General features: G+C 41.3%; 1 protein-coding gene across 6 annotated transcripts in view; it reads left to right on the top strand.

The window, feature by feature from the left end:
• Window positions 1-24,461, top strand: part of GRHL2 (grainyhead like transcription factor 2) — a 68,826-nt gene that overhangs the window by 38,338 nt on the left and 6,027 nt on the right. For 4 of the 6 annotated variants that reach the window (XM_062627277.1, XM_062627281.1, XM_062627275.1 and 1 more), the window contains 6 exons: window positions 6,336-6,494; window positions 12,404-12,491; window positions 12,579-12,718; window positions 14,928-14,959; window positions 16,371-16,465; window positions 21,249-21,334. In XM_062627277.1, the coding sequence (XP_062483261.1) occupies window positions 6,336-6,494; window positions 12,404-12,491; window positions 12,579-12,718; window positions 14,928-14,959; window positions 16,371-16,465; window positions 21,249-21,334 (600 nt within the window). The remainder of the gene's footprint in view (window positions 1-6,335; window positions 6,495-12,403; window positions 12,492-12,578; window positions 12,719-14,927; window positions 14,960-16,370; window positions 16,466-21,248; window positions 21,335-24,461) is intronic. The other 2 variants (XM_062627278.1, XM_062627279.1) reach the window with 2 other exon arrangements.

Raw genomic sequence — 24,461 nt, 5'->3', positions numbered from 1 at the left:
CGACAAGCAGTCCCTGGCCTTCTGGCAGAGCAGAGTTGGGCCTTGCACATCCTTATCTTTTTCTAGAACAACATCCTTTTGTGCTGGGGCCGTTGTTTAGAGGTCACTCTGAGGCTTGTGGTTCAGAGCAGGACACAGGGAAATGAGGGGAAAGGTCTACAGCCATGTCCAACTCTTCTTTATGCTTCTTACGCACAAACATACTGTGTGGCTAGGAAGTGAGGTAGAGAAGGCTGTCTGGAGACCTTGTAGCAGCCTTCCACTATCTGAAGAGGGCCTATAATGATGCTGGGGAAGGACACTTCATTAGGGACTGTAGTGATAGGACAAGGGGTAACGGGTTTAAACTTAAACAGGGGAAGTTTAGACTGGATATAAGGAGGAAGTTCTTTACTGTGAGGGTGGTGAGGCACTGGAATGGGTTGCTCAAGGAAGCTGTGAATGTGCCATCCCTGGTGGTGTTCAAGGCCAGGTTGGAGAGAGCCTTGGGTGACATGGTTTAGTGTGAGGTGTCCCTGCCCATGGCAGGGGGGTTGGAACTTGATGATTTTAAGGTCCTTTCCAACCCTAAGGATTCTATAATTCTATGATTCAATGAAGAACACTTTATGTACAGTCCATCTTTGTTTTGCTCCCATTATTTACTTTACGTATAAATATGCAACATTTATGGGCAAGGTGATTTGTTGGCTGCCTTTGGTTTAACCTGAATGCTATGTCTGGTATTTTTAAAAGGGTTCTTTAAACATGATGAGGAAACAAACAGCAGTTTACCAGGACTGGCTAACTTTTTAACCACCTTTTAAAAGTCTTTTCATGATATGCTAGAAGGTAGTTAGTTGCCTTGCTGATGCCCTACAGAAGATTTGCTACAACATCTGGCTGGTTGACAAAGTTCTAGTGGAGGCTTTTGAACAGAGAGATTAGTTTTGTTTTTGATAGACCTATATCTGCCTCCTTGCATTCTTACTGCTGACAGAAATTAGTTTGCAAGGAAGATAATTAAGAACCAGAAATCTCCTGGTCAAAGGTGACTATCTTTGTCATAAATCATGCCAGCCGTTTGAGATGCATCTTCTCTCTGATTAACACTTCAATAATTTAAAATGATTAGGATGATATTACTTCTGAAACAATATATTAATTGTATATTTTTATGGAAAGCACTTTTTAACCTTAAATTCAAAGTCATCTTAAAGTAGACAAAATTACTTTTCAGTGATACCAAGAAATTGCTGATATCTGCTAAGCACTACAACTTAGACATGCACAGAACAGACATTGGTGGATATGTTATTCAGGCAGATGCTGTCACATGCTTTTTAGTGTGTACTGTAGTTGTGTGCTGCATATTTGTTGTGTGTACTTGCATGCAATCATTGTCCTGCTATATTTAACTGATCTTTAATCCAAAGTATGCTGAAGCCTCTGGGAACCTTTCCAGTTATTTAATGAGTTTTGGCACAACCCATACAGTAATAAGCTGTTTTCAATGATTGAGTTATTTTCAGGATTAGGTTTTTGGATATTGTGGGCCAAAGTGAGCTATGATACCAGTGGGCACAACGGTAAAATCAAGCTTATAGAGCAGCACAGTTTCTAGCAATGATTCGTATTGTGGCAATTCATATTTCTTTAACGTTGGTAGTGTTGCTAAGGTCAGGTTTTGACTAGTATAAGAATTATTCTTAATTAATTTCCTTCTTAACTCACATCAAATTTCATATAATTAGGAAGGAAATGAACGTTTTCTCTACCCTCAAAATTTAAAGGAGGAAAAGATACTTCACTTTGGGCAGCTAGTACTAGAAATTATGTAGGATTAGACTTTGCAGCTGCTTTATTAAACCATGTCTGTGTATGCAAGCGTGCATATATAATATATATGTAAGTATATATATTATATAAATATATATTATATAATGCCAGGCAATATATATATATATATACACACACAATGTATCTATTAAAGAAGAGTTAACCTGTGGTAGCAAATAATGTTGAAATTTCAGTGTGTACAAATGGCTTGGTAAGTATATATCTGAGATTCAAGGCAAATGGCATTTTTATGTAGTTGCCAGGGTGGGGTGTGGGTTGAGGAAGCTTCAAAAGAGTAGTGTAAACATTTGCTGGAGACATTTGTATTGAAATAAAACAAAGGTCTTAGCTTTGTATGGGATTTATAAGGTAACGGCTGGCAGGAGAAACTATAAAACCACACTTTTTGTGTATACGAGGGGAATGATGGGATTGATGTTAGTCATTTGAGAGACAAGTCATTTAACTCTTCACTCTTACAGTCTGGAGGGATGAACCATTTCAAAATAGGATTTTGCAAAGACCCATCACCCATGCCTAGATTCTATGTATTGCCATAGAATCAATGCAATTTCCAGTAGTCAGTGGAGAAATTGTTTTAAGTTTCTGGTTTTGTTCTGTAACACACTTTTCCCTCCTTTCTGCTCTTGGCTCTTCCTGAGACAGTGGGAGCCAGAAATGTAAATATGTAAATAGTAATAAAAGGCTTATATTAGAAGTTTCGTAACAATAGACCTTTAAAGTGTATAAGCTCAGAGACCACAGCAGGAGTCATGTTGGCTGGATTAAATGATAAAAGGGGAAATGCATTTCTGAGTCTTGCTTTCTCTTAAGACATGTTACTGTGTTTGTGTCTTGTACATCACTAATTATGCTGCAGTATTTAACAAACAGTCAGTAATTCACATAATAACAGCTACACTTCGGAGGAACGCCTTCCCTGAAAGAGACAGTGATTTTTCTAGGCAGGCTCTAAACCAAACAGAAGAGTTGTCGTTATCTTAGGCCACTTTTGAAACTTTCTCAGGCACCAGATGTTTCTCCAAATGATTTTTTCATTGCCAATGGCATGCCTGAGCTGGAGACTAGATGGGTGGAACTCTGTCATTAATTGCTCTAATCTAAGATATGCTGACATTAAATAAAAAGAGACGTCACTATAACTACAACCCAAATGTATTCCCAATAGCAAAACATTGCTAAAATCTACTTTGCACAGGAAAAATAAAGTTTGTAAATTAATTCAGGTACAGCTATAGTCACATCCATTAAAATAGTTCTAAGTCAAGTGTAGGCAGGGCCCTAGGGAAAAAAAAGTAGTGATTTCTATTCCTGCTACTGTTATTTCTACTTAACTCTACGTTTTCTAACTGTTTAACTGTACTATGCAAGAGGCCAGAGCAAGGAGGACCTTAATCCTGGATGTTTTCCAGGAGAGGTAGAGGAGGACTGCATCTTTTCTGTGGCTGCCAGTGGGGTTGTTTTGCTCATTGTTGCATGGAGTGTATGAGTATTAAGGACAGAAGCTGCAAAGGAGGGGAAGATGGGGGTTGTAAAGGGCAAAGCAGGCTGTGCTTGGACAGGTGAGTTAAAATCATTGCTGCTTAGAGCAGGTGGCATGTCTTGGTTACTGCTTTGGGGAGATGAAGGTTTCCGGTCTGAATAGGGGACTGTCCAGATGGTTCTCCAGGTCCTGTTCACCACAGGAGGCTGCTGCACCATGGTGTTAAAACCGGTGCAAATCTTCGGTCATTCAAAATATAAAACCAAATCCAAACAAAACCTAAAATAAACTTTATAACAGAACTTAGGCCCTCTTGCCCTTCCGTTTGCACAGCCCCTCCGTTTTCCAAATCCAAAGTCAGTGTTGTGCTTTACAGGAAAGCTAACAGAAGATTGTGTGGAGACAGAAATTTTTCCCCAAAATAAATGATCTGTGTTAATTCAAATCCATCTGTCTGTGAGGTGCAGATGATACGACAGGAAGTATAGTGCACTTCATGAGCATGAACCTAAGTCACTGCTCCTCAGGGAGGTCCTGATGCATTGCAGTGTTGGACAAGGATATTGAATCTTACAGCATCAATCTATTATTCATGCTGAATAATCTGTTGTTGCTGTATGGAGACTCTGGAAACGACAGTCTGTCTTTCCCAGCCGCTCCTATTCCACTCTGTGTTTCTGGAGGCAGCAGAAGAGATGACACACCGTGTATGTAGTTGATTACAGTGGGACAAGATCTTTCTTTTACTTCTCTGCTGAGTGTGCAGCAAAGGTAGTTGATGCACAAACTGCTGGTTAGGTGCAAAGCCTGCACATCCCCTCTCACGTTTTAACCTACAGTTTGAAACCCCCTTGTGCACAAGTATGGGCTAAAGTATTCACTGAGATACTTTTGCTAAAGTATGGGCTAAAATATTTATTAGATTCTGTTTTATGTCAGACCTCATTCCACTGCTGTGTCTTCAGGCACAGTTTAAAGCGTTGCTGACACTGTAAAGGAGTCTGAAGGCTAATGAAAATTCAGGCCATTGTATTTCAAAGGTATATGCACCCATAGCCATGCTTACCTTTGGAGCTGGAGACCAAGTTGTAATATGAAACAGAAGTAACACTATCAGCTTCAAAATCAGAGTTTCACCTAGGGCCCTTCCCCACCTCCCTCCTTTCCCCGAAGTTAAAGTTCAACTATTTCATTTGTAAATGCAGGTCTGTGATACAATCAGAAGCAGAAATCCAGAGGGGCCATTAGCTCAGTCAGGCAAACAAGCTGCTCTGGCTCCATCATAAAAAAAACCCTGACTGTAATGTTAACTTCTGCCATTAGGGTAAAGTATTCCAACCCCCTGGCCCTCCCAGCCCTATCAGGGCCCTTTATTCTCAGCTGTCTTTCTCTTTCTGGTATATTCTGGTCACTCAAACTGTTGGTTTGGTTTTGGTTTTGGTTTGGTTTGGTTTTGGTTTGGTTTGGTTTCCCTGCTTGTGAATGGGGAGAGGTTCCTTCATGCTCACCCTTTCTGAATCCTCCCAGAGCCCAGGCACCTGTTGGATTCCCCTTTGCCCAGCAAGATGTGCATCAGGTCTGTTTGAGAGACCTGTTTGAGATCCCTTCCTGAGTGTACTCATTCTGCTGGAGCAGGTTTCACATCATCCTGGTTCAGGCTGTACATAGTGGTAGTTTTCTCTGTCCTTTTCCTTAGTTCACAGTTTCAGTGGGTTTTTTTGTTTGTTTCTTTCTTTCTTGTTTTTTTTTTTTTTTTAATTGAAAGTGAAAAGTAGAGTTGGGCCAATACATAATTGGCCCAAATTACTATGTAGTGCGTGCATTCCTCACTGGAAGAATAGCTGTATTTTTAATCCAGTTTCATCTCTCAAGTTTCATGCACACTATCCTGACTGAAAGATACCAGTGATACTCAGTTCACAATGCTTACTTTGCATGAGAATAGTCCTTGGGAGACTTGGTGGTGGGAGACCCTTCTCCCAGGACCTGTACTAACACGTGGCAGATGACACAAAGCTTGTCCCGTGGTAAGATGGAGATTAGAGGAGAGGAGCTGACTAATGGATATCAGCACACAAGTTGTAGAAGAAAAGCATGCTGTGGATTTTGGAAGGAAAAGCAGGCAGTGCGGTTGCCAGGAATGGAGGGCAATGTCAAGCTGTGTTGCTGCTACACGGTAAAAAGACTTTTGAGAAAAGGTAGGAAGTAGTTTTATGAATGCTTGAGAAGTTCCTCCCCAGTTTGAAAGACAGGGTGAAATGCAGTTTTGAAATTGAAGACTGACAGTGAAGGACACAAAGCAAAGATCAGGAGTGTCTTGATGAGCTGAAGGAAGCTGCTGATGAGAGGGTGAAAAGAGTTTGTAAAATAATAAAAAAAAAAAGGTTAGGACTTGTTTTTGCCACACTGAATTTGAATTGTGAGCTGTCAGAAGAGCAAACCAGACCAAAGGACAAGTGGAAAGGATGACACAAATGATCTTGCTATTTCTATATTAGCAAATAGTACAAACATACAGAATGCGCCTGTAGAGTGAAACATGTCAGGGCTAAAGACCTGACATTCACATGAGGCGCATTTTAGGAGGTTTTATTTCAGATTTTCTTTAGTCAGTTCCCAAAGACTGAGCAACCACTAGCACCTGGCGCATGTAAGGTGTACTCCTAGGACACATCTTCTGGTCTGGCTCTTCCACAAAGAATCCAGATCATGCACTCTGAGCTCCCAGGTGTGAACCAAAGCATGGTAAGTCGGGACAATCAAATGTTTCACCTCAAATATGAGCTTCTGATCCAAACTGAAGCACTGACACATGCCTCCAAAGTTTCTCCTTCTTCCTATTGTGGTAGCAGCTTTGCTGGACTTGGGACAGAAGCAGAGAATAAATGTGTGGATTGCCAGTGTGGGTCAAAGATGGGGGTATATGCTTTTATTTTCTTATTTGTTGTCATGTGTTTCCTAAGTTTAATGGTTGTTTGCATCACATGTTAAAAATAATCTCTCTGGCACACAGATTTTCATCACAGTGAATTGCTTGAGCACAGACTTCTCCTCTCAAAAAGGAGTGAAGGGACTTCCTTTGATGATTCAGATTGATACATACAGCTACAACAACCGCAGCAATAAACCCATCCACAGAGCCTACTGCCAGATCAAGGTTTTTTGTGACAAGGTAAGTGGAAAGCACAGTTGCCACAGATAGAGGAAGAACCTTGTTACACAGTTTGTTATTGCTATATTTTAGACCTAATTAAATGGTCTTTCTTTCCCTAAAGAATTGTGTTTCATGGTAGAATTTGGACCATAAATCTAACAGATCATCATGTAATTATTTTACTGCTTTTTTATATTTTATTTTTTTGGCTCTGATTCCTCACCTTGTAAGAACAGTTGGACTGCTTAAGGACAGGATGCTGCAGGTCGTGATATAAGAATATCAGAAAAGTGAGAATGTACAAATGTAAAGATCCCTACTTGGTAGGTCAGTGTTGATCATATACTTGCACAAGTGTCAATCTGATGTTACCCCTTCTGGCTCCAATAGCCAGAATAAGTAAATGTGGTGGAGAGGTCTCTGACAGAGAAATGTACCTTCCAGTAAAGGCCTGCTAAGCTCTCTTTTATAATACAGTGGAAAACTGATGCATTACCTAATGCAACTGTTTGAAGGGGTTTTCCCACTTGATTACAAGCCGTTGTTTTGGAAGCTTCAATGAGACTTTTATATTTCTAGGATTTTCTTATTAAAAGTAAACTACAAACTATATTAGCAGTTCCCATTTTGTAGTTCAGTAATTGTTACTTTTTTCTGTTTTGCACTCCCTCTTGCAAAATTTTCTTCCTTTACATTTCCCTACTTCTGTTTAAGATTTTTCAGCACCAAAACATAGATCATGCCTTAATGAGTCTGACTACCTAATGAGGAGTGTCATGGTCAGCTGTCAGTGATGATTCTTAGAAGTGAGTGTGGCCACATTTCAGCTGCGTTTAACACCTGCCAGCCGATGACCTTAGCCCTGCTGGGAAAGGTCTTTCAGTGGGGAGCTGCTGCCTGGATTCTAGTCAAGGTTCAGGGATTCAGGAGCCTGCATCTATTTAAGTGACTTGGAAATTTATCCAAATTAGTCTTGCCATCTTACAGACAGGAACAGAAAGGCAAAAGGCCATGCCCCAGGCAATACGTAGCATTAACTTTTTAATGGAAAGGGTAAAAGTTCAGCTGTTCCAGCTCTTTCTGCTGCTGCTCCTTTCCCTTTCAGAGTTCATTCCCCTGTTACTGTCTTGACAAGGGGATCTTGAGGACTAATCAGTCAGTTGTGTTAGTGGAGCAAAAACTTTGAAAGTAATGAATGTAAATGTATGCACTGAGGTCTTCTTGCAGTCAAAATGTTATGCTTTCAATTCTAACTTTGAATGTCAAATATTTAGAGATTTGAAGCTACAGCTGGATGTTAAAAGCTCAGTAAATATCAAAGTAACAAGTCATTTTCATCTACCTGTTTTTGAAAAGCAATTAGGAAAATCTGAATTATTTAAAAAAGGAAGGAAATTCAGAGCACAAACTCATCAAGGGTGACCTGTAGACACAACTGATGGAGATTTTCAATAATACATGTTCATTGCATCTATTTGCTTAATTGGTACTTCAGATATCCAGCAGGAAATGAATGTTGAGTCTTTTAATCAACACTGATTCAAAGTAGAAGAAAAAGATCACAGGGGTAGTTAAAACATTATCCACATCTAAACTATATTGAGAATGGGAACTAGAGGACTCAAGGGTGTTGATAATGGGATATGTATCTGTCTAATATAAATGTATACATGCACACAGAGCTTTTTAACTTAATGCGCGGCTGAAAATTAGTTGAATGAATGGAAATTATCAAGGTCAATTCACATGACAGTTAGTGCTAATTGGCACTGGGAAGGAGACGGAGGCGTTCTTCTCCCCTCTCACGCTGCTGTATCTTTACCGACACCGTTTGTCTCTGTGCTTTTGTAAGTAAATAAATGGTTGGAGAATTCACTTGCTGGTGGCACTGGGAGACGTGATCGAGCTCAGAGGAAGGTAGTTCATGGGGTGGGTGACCTCATCTTCCCAAGGTGCCAAAATAAAACCCTGGCACTGGTGAAAGCGCTGCTGAGCTCGCCCTCTAGTGACAGCGACAGGGTTTGCTGCTTGTTAGGGAAAGGCCGTGAAGCTGAGGCAATTATTGCCCGGCTCTTTCTCATGATCAAATAAAGAAATATTATGGGGCCACTGAAAAAAAAACAACAACCAACCAACCAAACATAAACACCACCCCCCTCCCCAACAAATAAACAAAAAAAAACCACCCCAAAACCCACCAGCAAGCATACAATATTTTTTATACATTTTGAGAGTGTGAATTCCACCGTTGTAACCCAGTCTGACAACCCTGAAGAGAAGGTGGTGAGAGAAGTGCCTGATTTATTACAATCATCTGGATCAGAGGAAGTGTGCAGTAAATTCCTCCCACCTAAGTACTGAAATGTATCTTAGTTGGAAATGTGGAAGAAAAAAAATGTTTCTATGCGTGACAGTGTTCTTGCAAATGGTGTTTCTGCAGCGATGGTGCCTCTTCAGGAGCACCAGGCACATTTGTATGTTAACTTGGATAAATCACAGGCAGAGGTGTCCAGTTTTCAATAAACAGTTGCTGATAAATCAATGTCTTCTAGCTGAAATGCAGTGTAGCTGTTGTGGAAAGAGTACCCCTGAAGAAATAAACCTGCATTTAGCTAAGTGGTACATATATATATATAGTATTAGTATTTACTCAAGCAGTTGCTTAAATTTAGTATTCGTTTACATGTAAACTAGAGAGTAGCACTGCCTCAGACCTGGTGTGTGCTTTGTGACATAAATGTATGAGATAAAGACTTCAAAGGTTATAATTGTGTGCTTGCTCGCTATTTATTCTCCAGTCTTTTGTCTGTATTATTTTCCAGTAGGTTATCTTCAAAGCAACTGGTACAGTGCACATCTTATTTGTCAGTGCTAATTCTCTCTGCCCTTGCAGTCTTTTTATCATGTGCAGATCACTGATGCTGCATATGATAAGAAAATACAGTTTTTATTCCTTAAGTAGGTTGTCAGGGAAACTTACCAGGCTTATTTATATTTATATATTGCAAGATGCTTTAGCCACTGTGTGAGAAGGAACTAGGGATTCAGAGATATTTTGATTTTTCTATATGTGATTAACTTTGCTGAAAAGAACCAGAAGCATTTGGCTTGGCAAATATAACGTTCCAAAATCAAATAAATGAATCCTGTTTTCTTTATACAGCTCCTGCCATCTTGTCTTCAGTGTGGATTGTCACAGAGAAAATGGATTATCGTAGCATATTGAGCAAGTCTAATTGCCTATTAAGCTTTAGAGAGAAGGCTGAAGTCTATGTGCCTTTCCTACCAGATGTGGAGTGCTGTGGCCTTGAACTAGGAACAGGTGTACACATGAGCTTCATAATGGTCGAGGGAGTGGTACTTATGACAATAAAGGCTTTGGTAGGCTGGAGCTATGATGCAAAACATAAGCTTAAGTGAGTCTAAAGCTTAAGGGACTTGGAAAAAAGTTATTTAGAATCAGCTTACATTCATAGGCTGTGTTTTTCTGATGGCTTGTAGCAGAAACACTTGTGTTTATACTAGGTCCATGCATCAATGAAAAAAAAATCAAAAATTCATTCAGTTTGACTGGTCGGAGTCTAATTTATAGTTCCCTATGACTGGGTTATTTCTTCTGTCCTGAAGATATGCAAATTCTGATTTATTAGATATGTGTCAGATAGCTCAGCTGTGAAAACTCTCCAGCAGAAATGCTCTTGTATGCAAAAACCTGATTGTGGTCTATTGTCTCAGCCTCTACAGCAATAATGTACGTTGTGTAGACTTGGCTGGCCCCTGCACTGTGCTATGTGGAATGCTCCTAGCTCAGAAGGGCTGGTAGGTAGTTTTGTGGGTATGGAGTTGCTGTATTTGTAAAGTGACTGTGGCACAAATGAGCACTGGCAGGTGGGAATGGCTGCCCTGCTTGGAGACTGCCTGCACCCCAGGGGAATTGGGGGTGTCTTGCCTTGGATGAGTGAAGACAAAGGTGTGAAGCTTTACCAAGGTCATAGCTACAGGGTGTATAAAAGAAACCAGTAAAACATATACTCTATTGTATATGAAAAGGCTGAGTCCTCCTCAGTTTCTGCTTTCCTGAGAGGAAACTTGTGCTTGCTGCCATGCACAAAATAACTTTCACATTTCATCCTGTTGCCTCAGAGCAGCAGCATGGCAGCACTGAGGTAGGGCTGTGACCACCTGACAGGGCTGCTGTGCAGCACTGGGCTCTTAAGGATGTGCCTTCTGCAGGACAGAGGCTGTGAGGTATACTTTTACTCCTTTTTGCTAAAGAAAAAGTGGCCTTTAAAGACACAAATAGAATCATAGAACTGTTTGGGTTGGAAAGGACCTTAAGATCATCTACTTCTAACCCCCTGCCATGCGCAGGGACATCTTCCACTGGACCAGGTTGCTCAAAGCCCAATCCAACCTTGCCTTGAACATTGCCAGGGATGGGGCAGCCACAGCTTCCTTGGGCAGCCCGTTCCAGTGCCTCACCACCCTCACAGTAAAGAACTTCTTCCTTATATCCAATCTAAACTTCCCCTGTTTAAATTTTAACCCATTACCCATTGTCTTATCGCTACAGTCCTTATGAATAGTGCCTCCCCAGCATCCTATAGGCCCCCTTCAGATACTGGAAGGTTGCTATGAGGTCTCCATGCAGCCTTCTCTTCTCCAGGCTGAACAGCCCCAACTTTCTCAGCCTGTCTTCATACGGGAGATGCCCTAGAATCAGTTTTGGTAGAGGCAGATCTCTGAATCCCTGAAGTTCCATGGCTGAGGTTAATGACAGCTAGATTGGGTCCTGGGTCTGGAGGCAATGTGTCTGTTAGACGCCTTCATGTTTGTTAAAGAGCCGTTTCTTTCTCCACCTTTTTCAGCCTTTATAGATCTATTGATAGATCACAGCCAAGAGTACACCTTTCCTTACATTCTTTTCCAGCTTGGTTCAATGGCTCATGTGTGAATTTTGCCATCTTGAGTGGATATTTTTTGCTTTCCTTACCTCCCTCCCTGCTTTCTTTTAAAGAAAGTTCTAATTTTAATTTGGAAAAAGATCTTTAATTTTGCATGTTGACTGTCTGGGAGCATATGGATCTTTAATACCCTTCACAATGTGATGATTTGTATTTATAAAGTAAATTAGGAGAACTTCAAAGGAGGTGTTGCTGCTTTTTATGTCAATAACAAGTTTTATTTTCTAAACTTGTTGAGAGTGTATTTACATAACAGAAGCCTGCAACTTCCCAGGAGTTCCTGGACCCTAATAGGGCAGTGCTACATTGCTTTCCAGTTTCTGGAGGGCTTCTCCCAGTTTGAAATTCCTATATTTTTCTGTAGGAGCCTTTGTACTGTTGGCAAGCTGTCAGTTTAGCCTTCCTGCACTGGCAAATCTCAAAGGCCTCTACAAAGCTGGCCACAATGGAAATATGCCACCCCCAGATGAGGTGGGTGGAGGAGAGTTTAGGAAAAAGCTTAGCACAGACATAATCCAAGATGATAGCGTTCCTGCAGGTGTTTTACGTCAGTACATATGCAAGGTATTTGGTCTGAGTGCTCTATCCATTGCAGGGGCGCTTGGCTCAGGATGTGGTGGCAACAGCCACAGGATGCACAGGATGTGGTGGCAACAGCCCCATACAGACTGCACACTGCCTGAGCCATCCATCCCATTTCATCCAAGCCAGCATGTGGATATGCTCCTCTTGCTGTTTCCAGTCCTGGGGGGATGCTGGATGTGCCAGCCTGAGTTTTGGGCATTGGTGATCCATCCAAAGGTGGTATATTCCCCACAATCCGGACAGATTTATCTAATGGGATGACCAGTCTCTATTTCAGCATTTCTGATGTGTGTTGCTGTAGTGCCAGGCATTGCAGGGTACAACGTTCACAGTGGTTCCTCTTTGGATAATATCTGTGGGTTGTTTTTTTTGCATCAGGGAGCAGAAAGGAAAATCAGAGATGAAGAAAGGAAGCAGAACAGGAAGAAAGGCAAAGGCCAGGCATCTCAAGCCTCGTGTAATAACTGTGAGTAAGATGTGCCTTTCTGGTTTGGGACTAAGTCACACTTAACATGCCTTCTTTCATAACCATGTTGCTGTGTGATCCTCCTAGCAGCGGAAGGGAAGTTGAGTGCACTCCCTCTGCAAAAAAAGAGTGATATCACCTTCTTCAAAACAATGGCTGACCTGGATTCCCAGCCAGTTCTCTTCATACCGGATGTTCACTTTGGAAACCTACAAAGAACTGGACAGGTAGGAAATGATAATGAGAACTGGACAGGTAGGAAATGATAATGAGAGGAGCCAGTGCCCCCTTGCTGTCTGGCTCTTGTGCTCTGAGGCAGGGTTTAGGAAAATAAATCACTGTTCCCAGGGACCCCTTGTTTGAGCTCTTGTTTTGGTAAATGTAGCTCCTGGTGAGTCACTTAAAAAGACCTTACAAAAGACAAGTGCCTTTCTAAGTTCTGAGTGCGAAAAAGGAGTTTATGCTTCATTAAAAACCAACTGGTTTGTGTTTGTTATGGTTTTGACATTCTTTTGCTAAGAAGGAAGAATGAAAGAGTCAGAAATTTCGAAATAAAGAGGTTGTGACTGAAAGTGAATGTGCTATATGGCTTGATGAGATAAAGTGCCACCTTGTGGTAGCAGTGATCCCCCTCCCTGTCCCTACGGAACACAAAGACCAAGCTCTTACATGTGTAAGGAGGTCCAGAGGAGGCTCACTAAATACCACTGCCCATTTTGTGTCAGCATCACCTGGACATCTGGGAATTTCTTGGAAGAAAATGTTTTCACTCTACAAAGTAAAAATCTATCATGCTAATGTTAATATTCAGTATTGGCAGTCATTATCACCAGTAAATGTGAAGAAGTCTTGGCTGACTTGACTTTTTAAGGCATGCTTTATTACTTGCTGGGAAATTGCAAACCTGAATTGAAGGGTCAACTCTGGCATTTTTTTGAATATGAACCTGATATTTATTGACAACTTGGAGAGCAGAATGAGACCTTTATACGTGTGTTTATAAAGACAAATAATAGATGAGGAAATTTTATATGCATCTTGCTGCCAAATATTAAAATAATGAAGTTTAAATGATAGTGAGTGTTGGAATTGTCATTTATTTTAAAGCAGTGAGATTTGTGGTAGAGCGAAGCACAGGGAGTGCAGACACTGCAGTCACAGCTGTCACTGATTGACTCTCCAAAATTGGAAAGACACCCACTCACATACATATCAGTGCTGGTACCTTCTGTCCTCATGACTTTCAAACCAGAATGTGGATTTGTCTCGAAACAGGGGAAGGTGGAAGCATTCCTTGGTATATATAATCCTGTAAATAATTTTCTAAACTAACTGGAAGATGCCCTTGTTTGCTAGCTCTTGAGCAATGTTCAATCCTGTCTCTTTTGCTGCTGTAGAAGTTGAAGTTTTGGCATTCTTGCAGTCCTGAACTTGCCAATTTAATTGTATATTAGTTAACATAAGAATGATGTATTATGATAACAGTTTACTATTTATGAATGTTCTATTATGAAAGTATAGCCACTTTCAGGTCCTGATCACAGAATGAGTTACAGACCTCAACTTTGCATACACACGGGTCTGAGCTATCTTCATTGTACAGGTTCAGAAGCGAAGAGCCGTGTGTGCTCTTGAGTGTTGCCAGCACAAGTGCTGGAACCTGCCTGAGATTCCCTGCTCTGCCCCAGCAGAACATGGGGTTCCGGTGCCCTGCTTTGCCCCATGCTTGCACAGTAACTCAGCAGCTGGAATGCTGGTGCTATTGTTGGTGCAGACCCTTGGTGCAGGCACGTTGTGAGGAACTTGACTGATTGTTCTGTAAACCTTTTGACAACAGACTGTGATTTTATGCCTCCCCTGCTGTTAGCTGCATTTGCTGCTGTTGTCAGTTTGGTCTCAATGACTGTGAGCTATACTGATTTGCAGAAAACAATGGTCTGGACTTGAGCTTCTGCCCACAGCACAGTTCTGCTACAGTTCAGCTCTGCCATTAGTAATTGTATTTCCATTAGGGCTGTAGTTTATATGTTAGTCTTTATAGTTTAATTAGATTTTCAGACAATATTAAATACATACAAAAAGCTTGTGAGTGTTGTGGCTATAATTGTATTAGGTGTAATTCAGGTGAGCTGTGATCTAATTTAGAGGATCGTAAAATAGCTGGGAAAATGATATAAACCAGGGGAGGGCAATGTCTGTCAAAATGCTTCAGTATTTTTCCACTAGATGATTTTCAACAGCAGTGTTTTTAAGCTACACTTTTTCCAGATCACAATCAGAGCTAGAGATGTTTGTATTTTATAGAAGGAAAAGTATTTGTAACAGATAAAAACCTGGAAACCACTTGTTATCTTTTCTCCCTTTTGAAGTTATTCTGATAAGCAGGTGTATGAGTTTTGGGAGTAACTTTGTTTTTTTATTTCCCCACCCTTCTAGGTTTACTATAATACAGATGATGAGAGAGAAGGGTAAGATGTCTATTGTTTCACAAACTTTGCAGTTAACAGTTCAAACTCATAGAAAGCAGACACAAAACATGAAATCAGATAAAGCTGCTCCCCTTTCTCCCCCTATGTTCCCCATGTGCTAACAGTAGGTGAATAATATGGAGAACTGGTAGAAGGAGGTTTATTTTATAGTAACTTTGTTTTCCTTCAGGTGAGCTGGCTGCTTTTTATATCTGTTTTTTTATTACATTTCCAAGTGAAACATTTTAAAGAACCCCAAGGTTCAATACAGGGACAAGACAATATATTTGGTAATAAAATACTTACATATATAAATGAAGCGCTGAATTTCTGAAAGCATTCCTGAAAGCTGTTTAGCAGTGCACATGTACACATGTGTGTATGTATGCAACAAACAGTAACTGCGGAGAGAATACCCAAGTGTTCCAGAAGAGAAAGGTGGAAAGAGAAGAGGAAATCCTGGGAAGGGAGATGGTTGGAAATGGAAGCATCCATATTTGGCTTTGGAGGGACTGGAGGAATTGCATGAAGTCCCTGAAATAGTTATGAAATAAAGGCCTTAACATGTGTGGCTAAAGTTCAGCTAGTGTTAACTGCAATGTGTGCAAGCTTGAATCCTGAGTGAGCACCCTCAAATCTGAGAGCGTGGAGTAACGTAAACTTGGACTCACGTAAGCCTCCAAGTGTCCTGTGGCAGGGATTGGCCAGGCACCTGAAGCTAGCACTGACTTGAAAACACGAGGCCCTTTTTTTTCTTTTACGAAGCTAATGTTGTTCATAAGGCTCACAGTGGAATTAGGGAAACGAAGGGTTTGAACTAAGCACATTGGTTCAGTTCTCTCCTCCAACACTGAAAGGAGGCAATGAGTTCTGCCAGAGTTCTGCCAAGGGGAGGGGGCAGCTGTAGTGCCTTCAGCCTTCAGCTTCCCCAGCAGAGCGTTTCGCAGCTTTGGGCTGGATCTGGCCCAGCATGTTATTGCTTTCGAACTTGCTGGCATGTATGGTCTTCGATATTAGAAATACTGCTGGTGTAACCTGAGGCTGTCTCCTTGACCCCACAGAGAAAGTGAATCAATGTGTAAATGTGGGTTCAGCTCCTTAGCTGTTTCTTTCCCCCAGCCCCTTCCCTCAATATTTAAACAGTTGAGGGCCTTTGGGGTTTTCAAAATAGTATGTAACGTTGGAATGTATTTCTCTGTCACCTGTCCCAGCCAATCAGTTTGAGAGGGCTGGAGAGTTCAGTTGAACATCAAAAGCTAAATCCTTGCTTTCTCTGGTCTGGTGCTGCTTGAGTAGCTAGTGGGGTTTTTGCCAGAGTACAAAGTGAGTCATGACTGCTGCTGTTGTGAGTGGGTCTCCTCCCCTGCTGGGAGCACCGTTACTGACATGGTTCCTGTTGTGTGTTTTCTAGTAGCAGTGTCCTGGTCAAAAGGATGTTCCGGCCTGTGGAGGAGGAGTTTGGTCCATCCCCCTTGAAACAAATGAAAGAAGAAGGCCTGAAAAGAGGTAATAATTCTTAACAGCTAGAAATAATGCTATGGTACTCATGACTTCAAGCTGGGAAGCGCAGGTGTGGCTTGGACCAAGTCAGTTTTTAGACACTAGTCAAATGTGGAGTAGATGGGAGAAGAGATCATTACACCTGCCAGTGTACAAGGAGACATGTAAACAAGTCCTAGTAATGACTTAGAAGCAGAAAACAAATTAGAAAGGACTGTGCTATCTCAAGAAGGGATGAAGACAAAAGTGTATATAAAATATAAAAAAAATGAGAAAGCTTCTTGATCCTTGGCCAAGCTACATAGTTCATAAATGTTCCAGAAGCAAATCTGTGGTTGTCTATTTTTAACTTCTGCTCATCTTTTCTGTTCTGGATGGGATCACAAGCAAATATGCAGGATGCACTGGGTCAAATACAGAGACCTAACGCAGGCAAAGCTCCTGCTGACTGCAGACTTGAATTAGACTGAATAAAACCTTAGAAATTTCCTAACAAATTAGAAATATAAGTCATGGAGAGACATCTTCCAGCAGACCTAACTGAATTGTTTAAGAGTTTGCTTCCCTTAACTGTTTTTACTACCCTGAGTGAATATGATGATCATGTTTCATATGCTATACCAATCCCTGTTTTCCAGTCTGCTACAATGAAGCTTAAGTTGAGTAACATTGAAGCAATGGTTTAGGTATTGCTGTTAAACTTTGCACTAAAGGTAAGGATAAGCTGACAGTGATTTTGTCCACAAAATCTGCTTTGTGTACCCTCACTTCCAGTGCAGTGCTATATGTGACAACTTCTTATACTGCCACAGTTAGACAGCCTGGAGAATATTTGCCATTCCTTCAATCTCATGAGTTCTGTCGTGTATGTTTATTGGAAACTCCAGGATTTTGACCAACTTGTATAACTCAGACTTGCAAATGTTTTGAGGTTTCCACATCGGTTTATGAGACAACAAAGCAACAAGGTAGAGAAGTGAGCTGAATTGTTCTTAGCTGCACCATTTGTAAGACTCATCTGAGCTTTAGAAACAGTTTCCCATGAGCATTTGCAAAGTTTCTCTGTTGGTTAGGGTGGTGTTCTTGAACGAGGGGAAGCATACAGGATGACAGGATGGAGACTGATTATCTTCCTGGACTAAATGTGAACATATTCTTGTTTTAAATAAATCCTCAATGAATTACGTGAGGTCAGCTGAGTGCAGACTTGCATCTGGCTGACTCAAGGCGTTGACCAAATTCACACTATCAGGGCTCCATCAAGCAGAATTGCACAGCCACAAGGGCTGCATAAGGAACTGTCAGAACTGGAAGCCTGGAATGCTGCCTGCAAGAAGGTATTGGTTTGCTTTGATTATTTCTGCCCTTTGCTGTGGTAAGTTGTTTTAATATCATCCAGAATTTGCAACCATTTCAAGGGGAAGATTTCAAAGAAAAAAAAAGTTTTTCACCTAGTGGCAAAACTATGCTAAGTAATTAAATCCAGGAGAGGCACGGGAGCAGGGAAGCTGGAGGATGCTCTCTTCACATCCCCTTCCTGTTCAGTGTTTCTTGCAATTTGGACTATGCTGGCTGGAGGCCAAGCCTCTTCCAGCGTGGCCTTTGCTCTTTGAACTTCCTGCCACAGGGAATTCTGCATCTGGGATTGTACTGGTGGAGTAAAGCTCATCTGAATCTGCCCATTTGACAATACTGTCTTTGCCACAGGAATCATCAGGAATTAAAATGTTTTGCTGTTTTTCCCAGGCTTAGCCATACTAGAAGCTCTTTTTGTTCTCCTAGGTTTATTTGGTCCAGCAGAATCAGTAACTCTTAGAAGAGCAGGTATAGATGGAGCACTGGTGTAATCTTTGAGAGAGAGCAGGTCTGATATGTGAAAGTATGCATTAAAAGCAATGTAATCGCAAGGCAGCTCGCTATCGGTAAGTATCACCTGGTGAGGTGTTCAGGTCCTGCTGAAGAACTGAAGTGACAGTGTAAGGCCTCGCCTCTGCCTGATGGACCTAATTGTAGTACTCTCTGGTGGAATCACAAGTATTAAGGAGCAGCATGCAAGAGAACAGATCTAAAGGGGTTTGCAAACCACTGGTAAAACAAGGTTCATATTCTCAGGTAGCTGTGTCTTTGTGGATTATTCCTTCATCTCCTTGACCTCTAAGGGGGATACAAGTGCTCAGTGCAGAAATGTAGAGTATGTTAATCTGCAGCAAGTGTGCAATGCAGCTAGTCACTTAGCTAGACTTGTGGCCTGTTCCTGTTTTGAGTTCTCAGAGTTTTCAAATCACTTTCCCTTTTGGATTTCATAGGGAGTTTCCCGTTGATTATAAATCCAGCAGCTGCATTACAGGTCGGGGAGATTTCCAGTCCTCTAGTTCTCAGCTTGAAGAAAGCCATTTTTTTGTCTATATATATTGCAAACTGTATTATTAAAAAAACTGGTGACAGCAGGATCAGGGGGCATCAAGTATGAGTTATATCACATTGTCACAACTATGGCTTGGCATTCAGTGGCAATGCTGCTGAGCCCAGTAGAGCCTTTGCAGCCCCTTTTCTTCCATTCTGACTGTGCTTGCTGCTGCATGCCAGCTGGCCTTCTCTCCGTGGTTATGACAGCATGAAGGCTTGTGGGGCTGCATTGTAAGCTGAAGCAAGGACCTGATTTGTCTGAAGAACAACTCAGAAAAAAGGGGTGTTTTTTCACTCACATCTGCTGTTTGAGAGAGTTCATCATCCAGGAAAATTCACTAAGATGGGCCAGAGTAACAGAGCATAAGGGCAGGGATGAGACAGGAGCTTCTTAAGGCATCACTGTCACCAGAAGTTATTTATGGAAGAGTGCCCTAGTGAATCAAAGCTGAGATTTTCACACCTGTTGGGGGAAATTAAAAACCAACAACCCCCCATATGTTTACTAATCCTGGCTGTCTGTGTGTGTAACAGTGATTCAAGTTTCCCGTTATCCTTGTAATGGATCCATCATTGAGCATATCATTGCCTGACATGCCAAGCACAAGAGATTTAAAGCTCGGCACATGGATTGTATGATGTCCCCAACTTTAACCTCAGATCGAGTGATTTTTTTTGCTCCATTCAGATATGTTTGTAATTATTCATTAATTACAGAAGTCCACATGATTGACAAGCCAGGAGTTAACAGGACAGCCCTCTAATCACAAGGAGATAATTACTGGTGAAAGTAGCACATTGAGCAAGTGCTTGCTCATGCAAGTGAACCCAGTAAAATCTAACTACTGATGCAGATTTTTCTTTTTTGTTCTCTTACATTCTGACAATTATTTAGGTTGTGACCCAACAGTAATCTCAGCTTCTAAGCCCTTTAAGAGGACACTCAGGCAGGTGCCAAAGAACTGTTAAAACATGGGTGAATGGGATGTCAGCTCTGCATGCCTGTGGTAGTAGTTTGAATTAGAGATTTAAAAACCCACCATTATCCTGCACATCTGGTGTGTAACCCAAGGCAGAGGACTGATCTGCTCATGTATTACATCTTTATTCAGTCATTTCGAAACCTGAGCAAAGAAGATACAAAGAAAGTACATTTCTCTGCAAATGGGAGTCCACCCTGCTACAGTCTTGACCTGAGAGTTAGGTTCCAAATAACTGCTTTTGCATGAAAAATACTATTATCTCTGTTGTTTAATCTGCAAGTCGTCAATTGAGTTACCTGGTGAAGATGTCTTTTAAAACCTGCAGTCCAAAAGATATCTTTTTCTGTGTACCAAAAAAGAGAGATGATTACCAATGTAGTTTCTCACTCAGACTTAAAATACCTAACAGTGCATGCATATTTGTACCTCACATGCAGCACTGCTATTTGAAAAGGCATTTTATTTAGGGAACAAAATAAGTTCTGGAACATCTTGGTTAACTTGCTACTTTATCCGTCATGCGAGATTACGCCTAACCACTTCTCTAGTGTTTATGTTTATTTGCTTTGTAGCTGCCTGCTTTGCTTTTGTTATGTCAGCAAGTTTCTCCCTCCTACCTGTACAAGTCAGAGAGAGGAGAACAGAGCTGGAGAGGGCAGAGCACTGTGCCTGTGAGCCACTGGTACCCAGCAGGACATCTGAGGGAGGAAGAGGACATCTTCAGGGGTACAAATGTCATTTGGGTACCTGAGCAGGTGTGGGCACACATGCAAATGCCTGCCTGCCAGCTGTGCTTTTGAATATCTCCCCTGTAAAGTCTCAAATGACTTTGGACTTGTTCTTTCCAGTGTTTATTTTTAGACTGGCCAGACCCATTTGCAGTCATCTGTGTGGTAATGCCAGAGAGCTGTTTCTTTTCCTTGTTGTTGATTTTGCTTTCAAAGGCTCAGCCAAAGGTAAACCAGACTCTAGCTTTTCTGAATGTCCTTTCCCAGCGTTTTGGAAGAAGCCTGGAGAGGTGCGAGACAAGACACAGTTTTAGGAAGACCTAGCTTGTGTGATTTGCTCTGAGCCAAGGACAGGTCCCCAGTGCTTTTTAGTTTCTCTGATTTCAGTAAAGGGAGGTTGAAATTCTGGAAGATATTCCTTACATTCCTTCCTTACATTCCTTCCTTACATTAAATTTGCTGCATCTTCTTTGTGTGCTTTCAAAGCAAGTATGATGTGTCTTCCCCATTTAGATCACTAATGATAGAAGAGCATATCTTTTTAAAGTGCAGACTGTCTTCAGCACTTCATTTTATCTGACATGGATTAATATTTGTTTTTCTACTCAGTGTGGGTTGTTTCATCTGTTCAATTGACTGAACCTTCTCCAAGTTTGACTTTTTTTGTTTCAGTGCTTTTGTATGTGAGGAAGGAGACAGATGAGGTGTTTGATGCTTTGATGCTGAAATCACCCACAGTAAAGGGGCTAATGGAAGCGGTAAGTATCTGATGTCCTCACATTGTTTCTTTCTTAGCCAGAAAATCTTGTGGCTTTCAACGTATTATTGAGATAAAACATAATCTAAAGATGAAATTATTCTCAAATACATTTAAAGCAAGAGGCTTTCTGAGGCATGCCTCTGAAATGCTGGCATGTTCTGAATTCAGTGCTGTCAGCAAGTTGCTGGGATTAAATAGTGTCATAGAGCTGATCTGTTGGAGACCTGTGCCTTGAGGAATGGAGGTAATTAACCAGTGTCAGGGATGTAGAGAGGTTCAGACTCCATTGTCTGAAGTGTTTCTTTCTGAACTGATAATTCTGTTCAGTTGCCTGTTGAATCTTCTGTAATGCCCATTGATTGTGTTCACAGCTGTCTTTTAAAGAAGAGGCGCAAGAATGCACTGTTTCTGTGTGAATCTATATGGCTTTTGTGCAATTGCTGTTCTTAGCATATCGGAAGCAGCTGCTGAGCCATTGCAGACTAGTCATTCATACCTTCAGTCTACTTCCTTCTCTAGCCCTCACTCACAGAGTGACCTACCTACCAGCCTGCCTCTTTGCTGCTTCTTTGACTTGAATTTTTTGCTTGCTATCTATGAATTGTGATAATTTCCACATTTAATCCTGTTCGTAGGAGCTGAAGGCTAGTAGATACGTGAAATTTGGGGAGGGAAGAGTTAAGAAGCAACCACATGTCTCAGTTCAGTGAGGGGACTAATGTGTGACTGATGTAGGAGCCGAGTTGATTTCCAGCCTTTCTTACATGTAGCAGAGAAGACAGGAATGGATGAAAGTGTCCCTAGAACTTTCCATAGGACTATTCCTAGAAAGTTCAGCTGAGTGTTAGAAGTGTGTGTACTCGTACTCATAAACTGTCACAGTGTCTTGTTGCATGTGGGCACTTCAAATGCAGTAAAGACTGAGTTATTTGGTCAGTATTTGGCCAGTAGCAGAAGGCAAAAAAGATTTGTGGGTTAATGAAGTTGTTTAAAGCACCCATTCAGATCAGGGTATCTCTGGGGAGAGTCAGCTGCATTCTAAGGATGTCCTAACTGTGCTTTCGCCACCACTGTTAGCTGTGACTGCAGCTCAGTTGTTATGCAGAGCACACGTGTAATAACAGCCAGGATTCACTTGAAGAGGCTGCAGTCTGATTCATGATAAGCTGTAACATAGTTCTGTCTTGTCTCTGTATGGAAGTTAAAAGCATGTTATAATCCTTCTATAAGCTTTCAAGCTAACATGAATATTTTATCTCCATTAGTCTGTGCCTCTCCATGCCTATTCCCCAGCCACTGTGTAACATAAAAACAAAGCTGGTGCAGAAGCAAGAGAGGTTTCTGCATACCTCTGTAAGCACAGCTACTGACTCAGTGGCATGTTTGCAGCACCAGAGAAATCTGATCTGTTGTAAAATGTCCCAGTTCACTGGAAGGCACACATTCAGAAAATTTGAATTCTCTTTGGTAGGATAATGTGGATAAATCGATGCCAAAAAGCTGTCAAACTGCATAATCTCAAAATTCTCTCTACAGTCATTTCAGCATGCATGTGATTTTGTAATTGTGCACATCCTAAATGCTTAACTCTAAATTCAGTATAAGAACTTAGAAACTGAGGCTCTGAATATTACAGAGCCCCAGCTAAGAGAGACAGCACCAAGGATCTGGAATCATACCCTCTTCCTTTGTTTATGTATTTTTGGTGTTTTGGCTTCGTTTTGGTTTGTGGGTTTTGTTGTTTTTTTTTTTTGTTGTTAATTGCTGTTCCTGGTCTGTGGCTTTCTTTTAATTTTCCATGATTAATGATACTGCTTTCTCAGATACTATGTTTATTTTATTCTCTCCTATACCCCCATTCCAAATGAACAATTAGATTCCTTCTCAGATTTCTTTCTTCTGGCAGATATCTACAGGTCTCAGGTTTCAGAGATACAGTACATCTCAGAATGTGATACAACTGTTTGGCTTTTTAGATGTTTGCATCCTACTCTGGTCAGTCTTGATCAACAGAAAATAGTGAAACAATTGCCCATCACAAACCATTACACACATGTGATGACTGACCAGCTCTAAAGCCTGCTTTCAGCCTTATCCAAAATCAGGTTAACTTTGTGGATCTCACTAGGCCCCCAGTCTTACATTGTGCAGATTCATAGATTAATTCAAATTACAGAAGGCAATCTAAACTGGGAAATACAAGCATCTCCCAAAGTGTTGCTAAAATTACAACTGAACAGCTGAGCTTAACAGAGCTGGCTTAGACCAAAGTTTCATAGATACCTGTCTATGTATGTATCTTTCCAACCAAAGGAGGGTAACAGACTGGACCATTCCATAGAAATAAGTTGGAAAAGATGTTTTCCTACATGTCTCAACTAGCCCCAATGTTGCCCTGTCTTCCCGACTCCAGTAGAGAAATCATTTCTGGTGCCTTCTGCAATCAGATATGTGCTGCAGACAAACTTGCCATGCCAGGGGACTGCACCCAAAGGGATACCCTGACCGTTATTTCAGTGCCACTCTGAAGGCTGTCCCACTTTGTCAGGCATCCTAAGAGAAGGAAAGAATTCTTTGCTCAGACGATTGAAGAATGATAATGGAGATTATAAAGGAAAATATTCCTCCAAATAAAGATATATTTTTAAATGTTATTGTAGCCTGCTCGGGGCCAGGTGAGAAATCCTGTTGTTTTATATGGAAGTTGGCAGTAGTGGTGTTCCCCCTGAGTTGGCAACAAATGTGTTTCAGAAGAGGGTGTTAAGTGAGATGTCCTAGCAGATGCTAGCTCTTTGCTTTCTCAGATTCTGCAGCAGGACTTAGCACATTTGCACTGGAGACTCATTTTCTGAGCCTGTGAGGGGGAGGACCTCCCATACCCCTACTTCCAGCCTTGCTTCCCCAGCTTGCCGTTTGGTATAATTGGTTGAATCCCTAGGGGTTGCTGAGAAATGTGCTTATTCAGTCAGCTGGAAGTCTTTCACAAAGCTCATTAATCCCTCCATGTTATATAAATCCTACACCTGTCATAGGCAGTGTGACAGGCAAGGCTTTCTCAGACCTACCACTCATAGCTTATGTAGGAAGTGGTGTCCCAGAGTCCCAGACCACTTTGAGCAACATTT

Source organism: Pezoporus occidentalis, unplaced genomic scaffold (genome assembly GCF_034315485.1).
Source record: "Pezoporus occidentalis ecotype Australia unplaced genomic scaffold, CSIRO_AGI_Poc_V1 ctg3, whole genome shotgun sequence".
Classification (NCBI taxonomy): Eukaryota; Metazoa; Chordata; class Aves; order Psittaciformes; family Psittacidae; genus Pezoporus; species Pezoporus occidentalis.
This window is presented reverse-complemented; position numbering and strand designations above follow the sequence as displayed.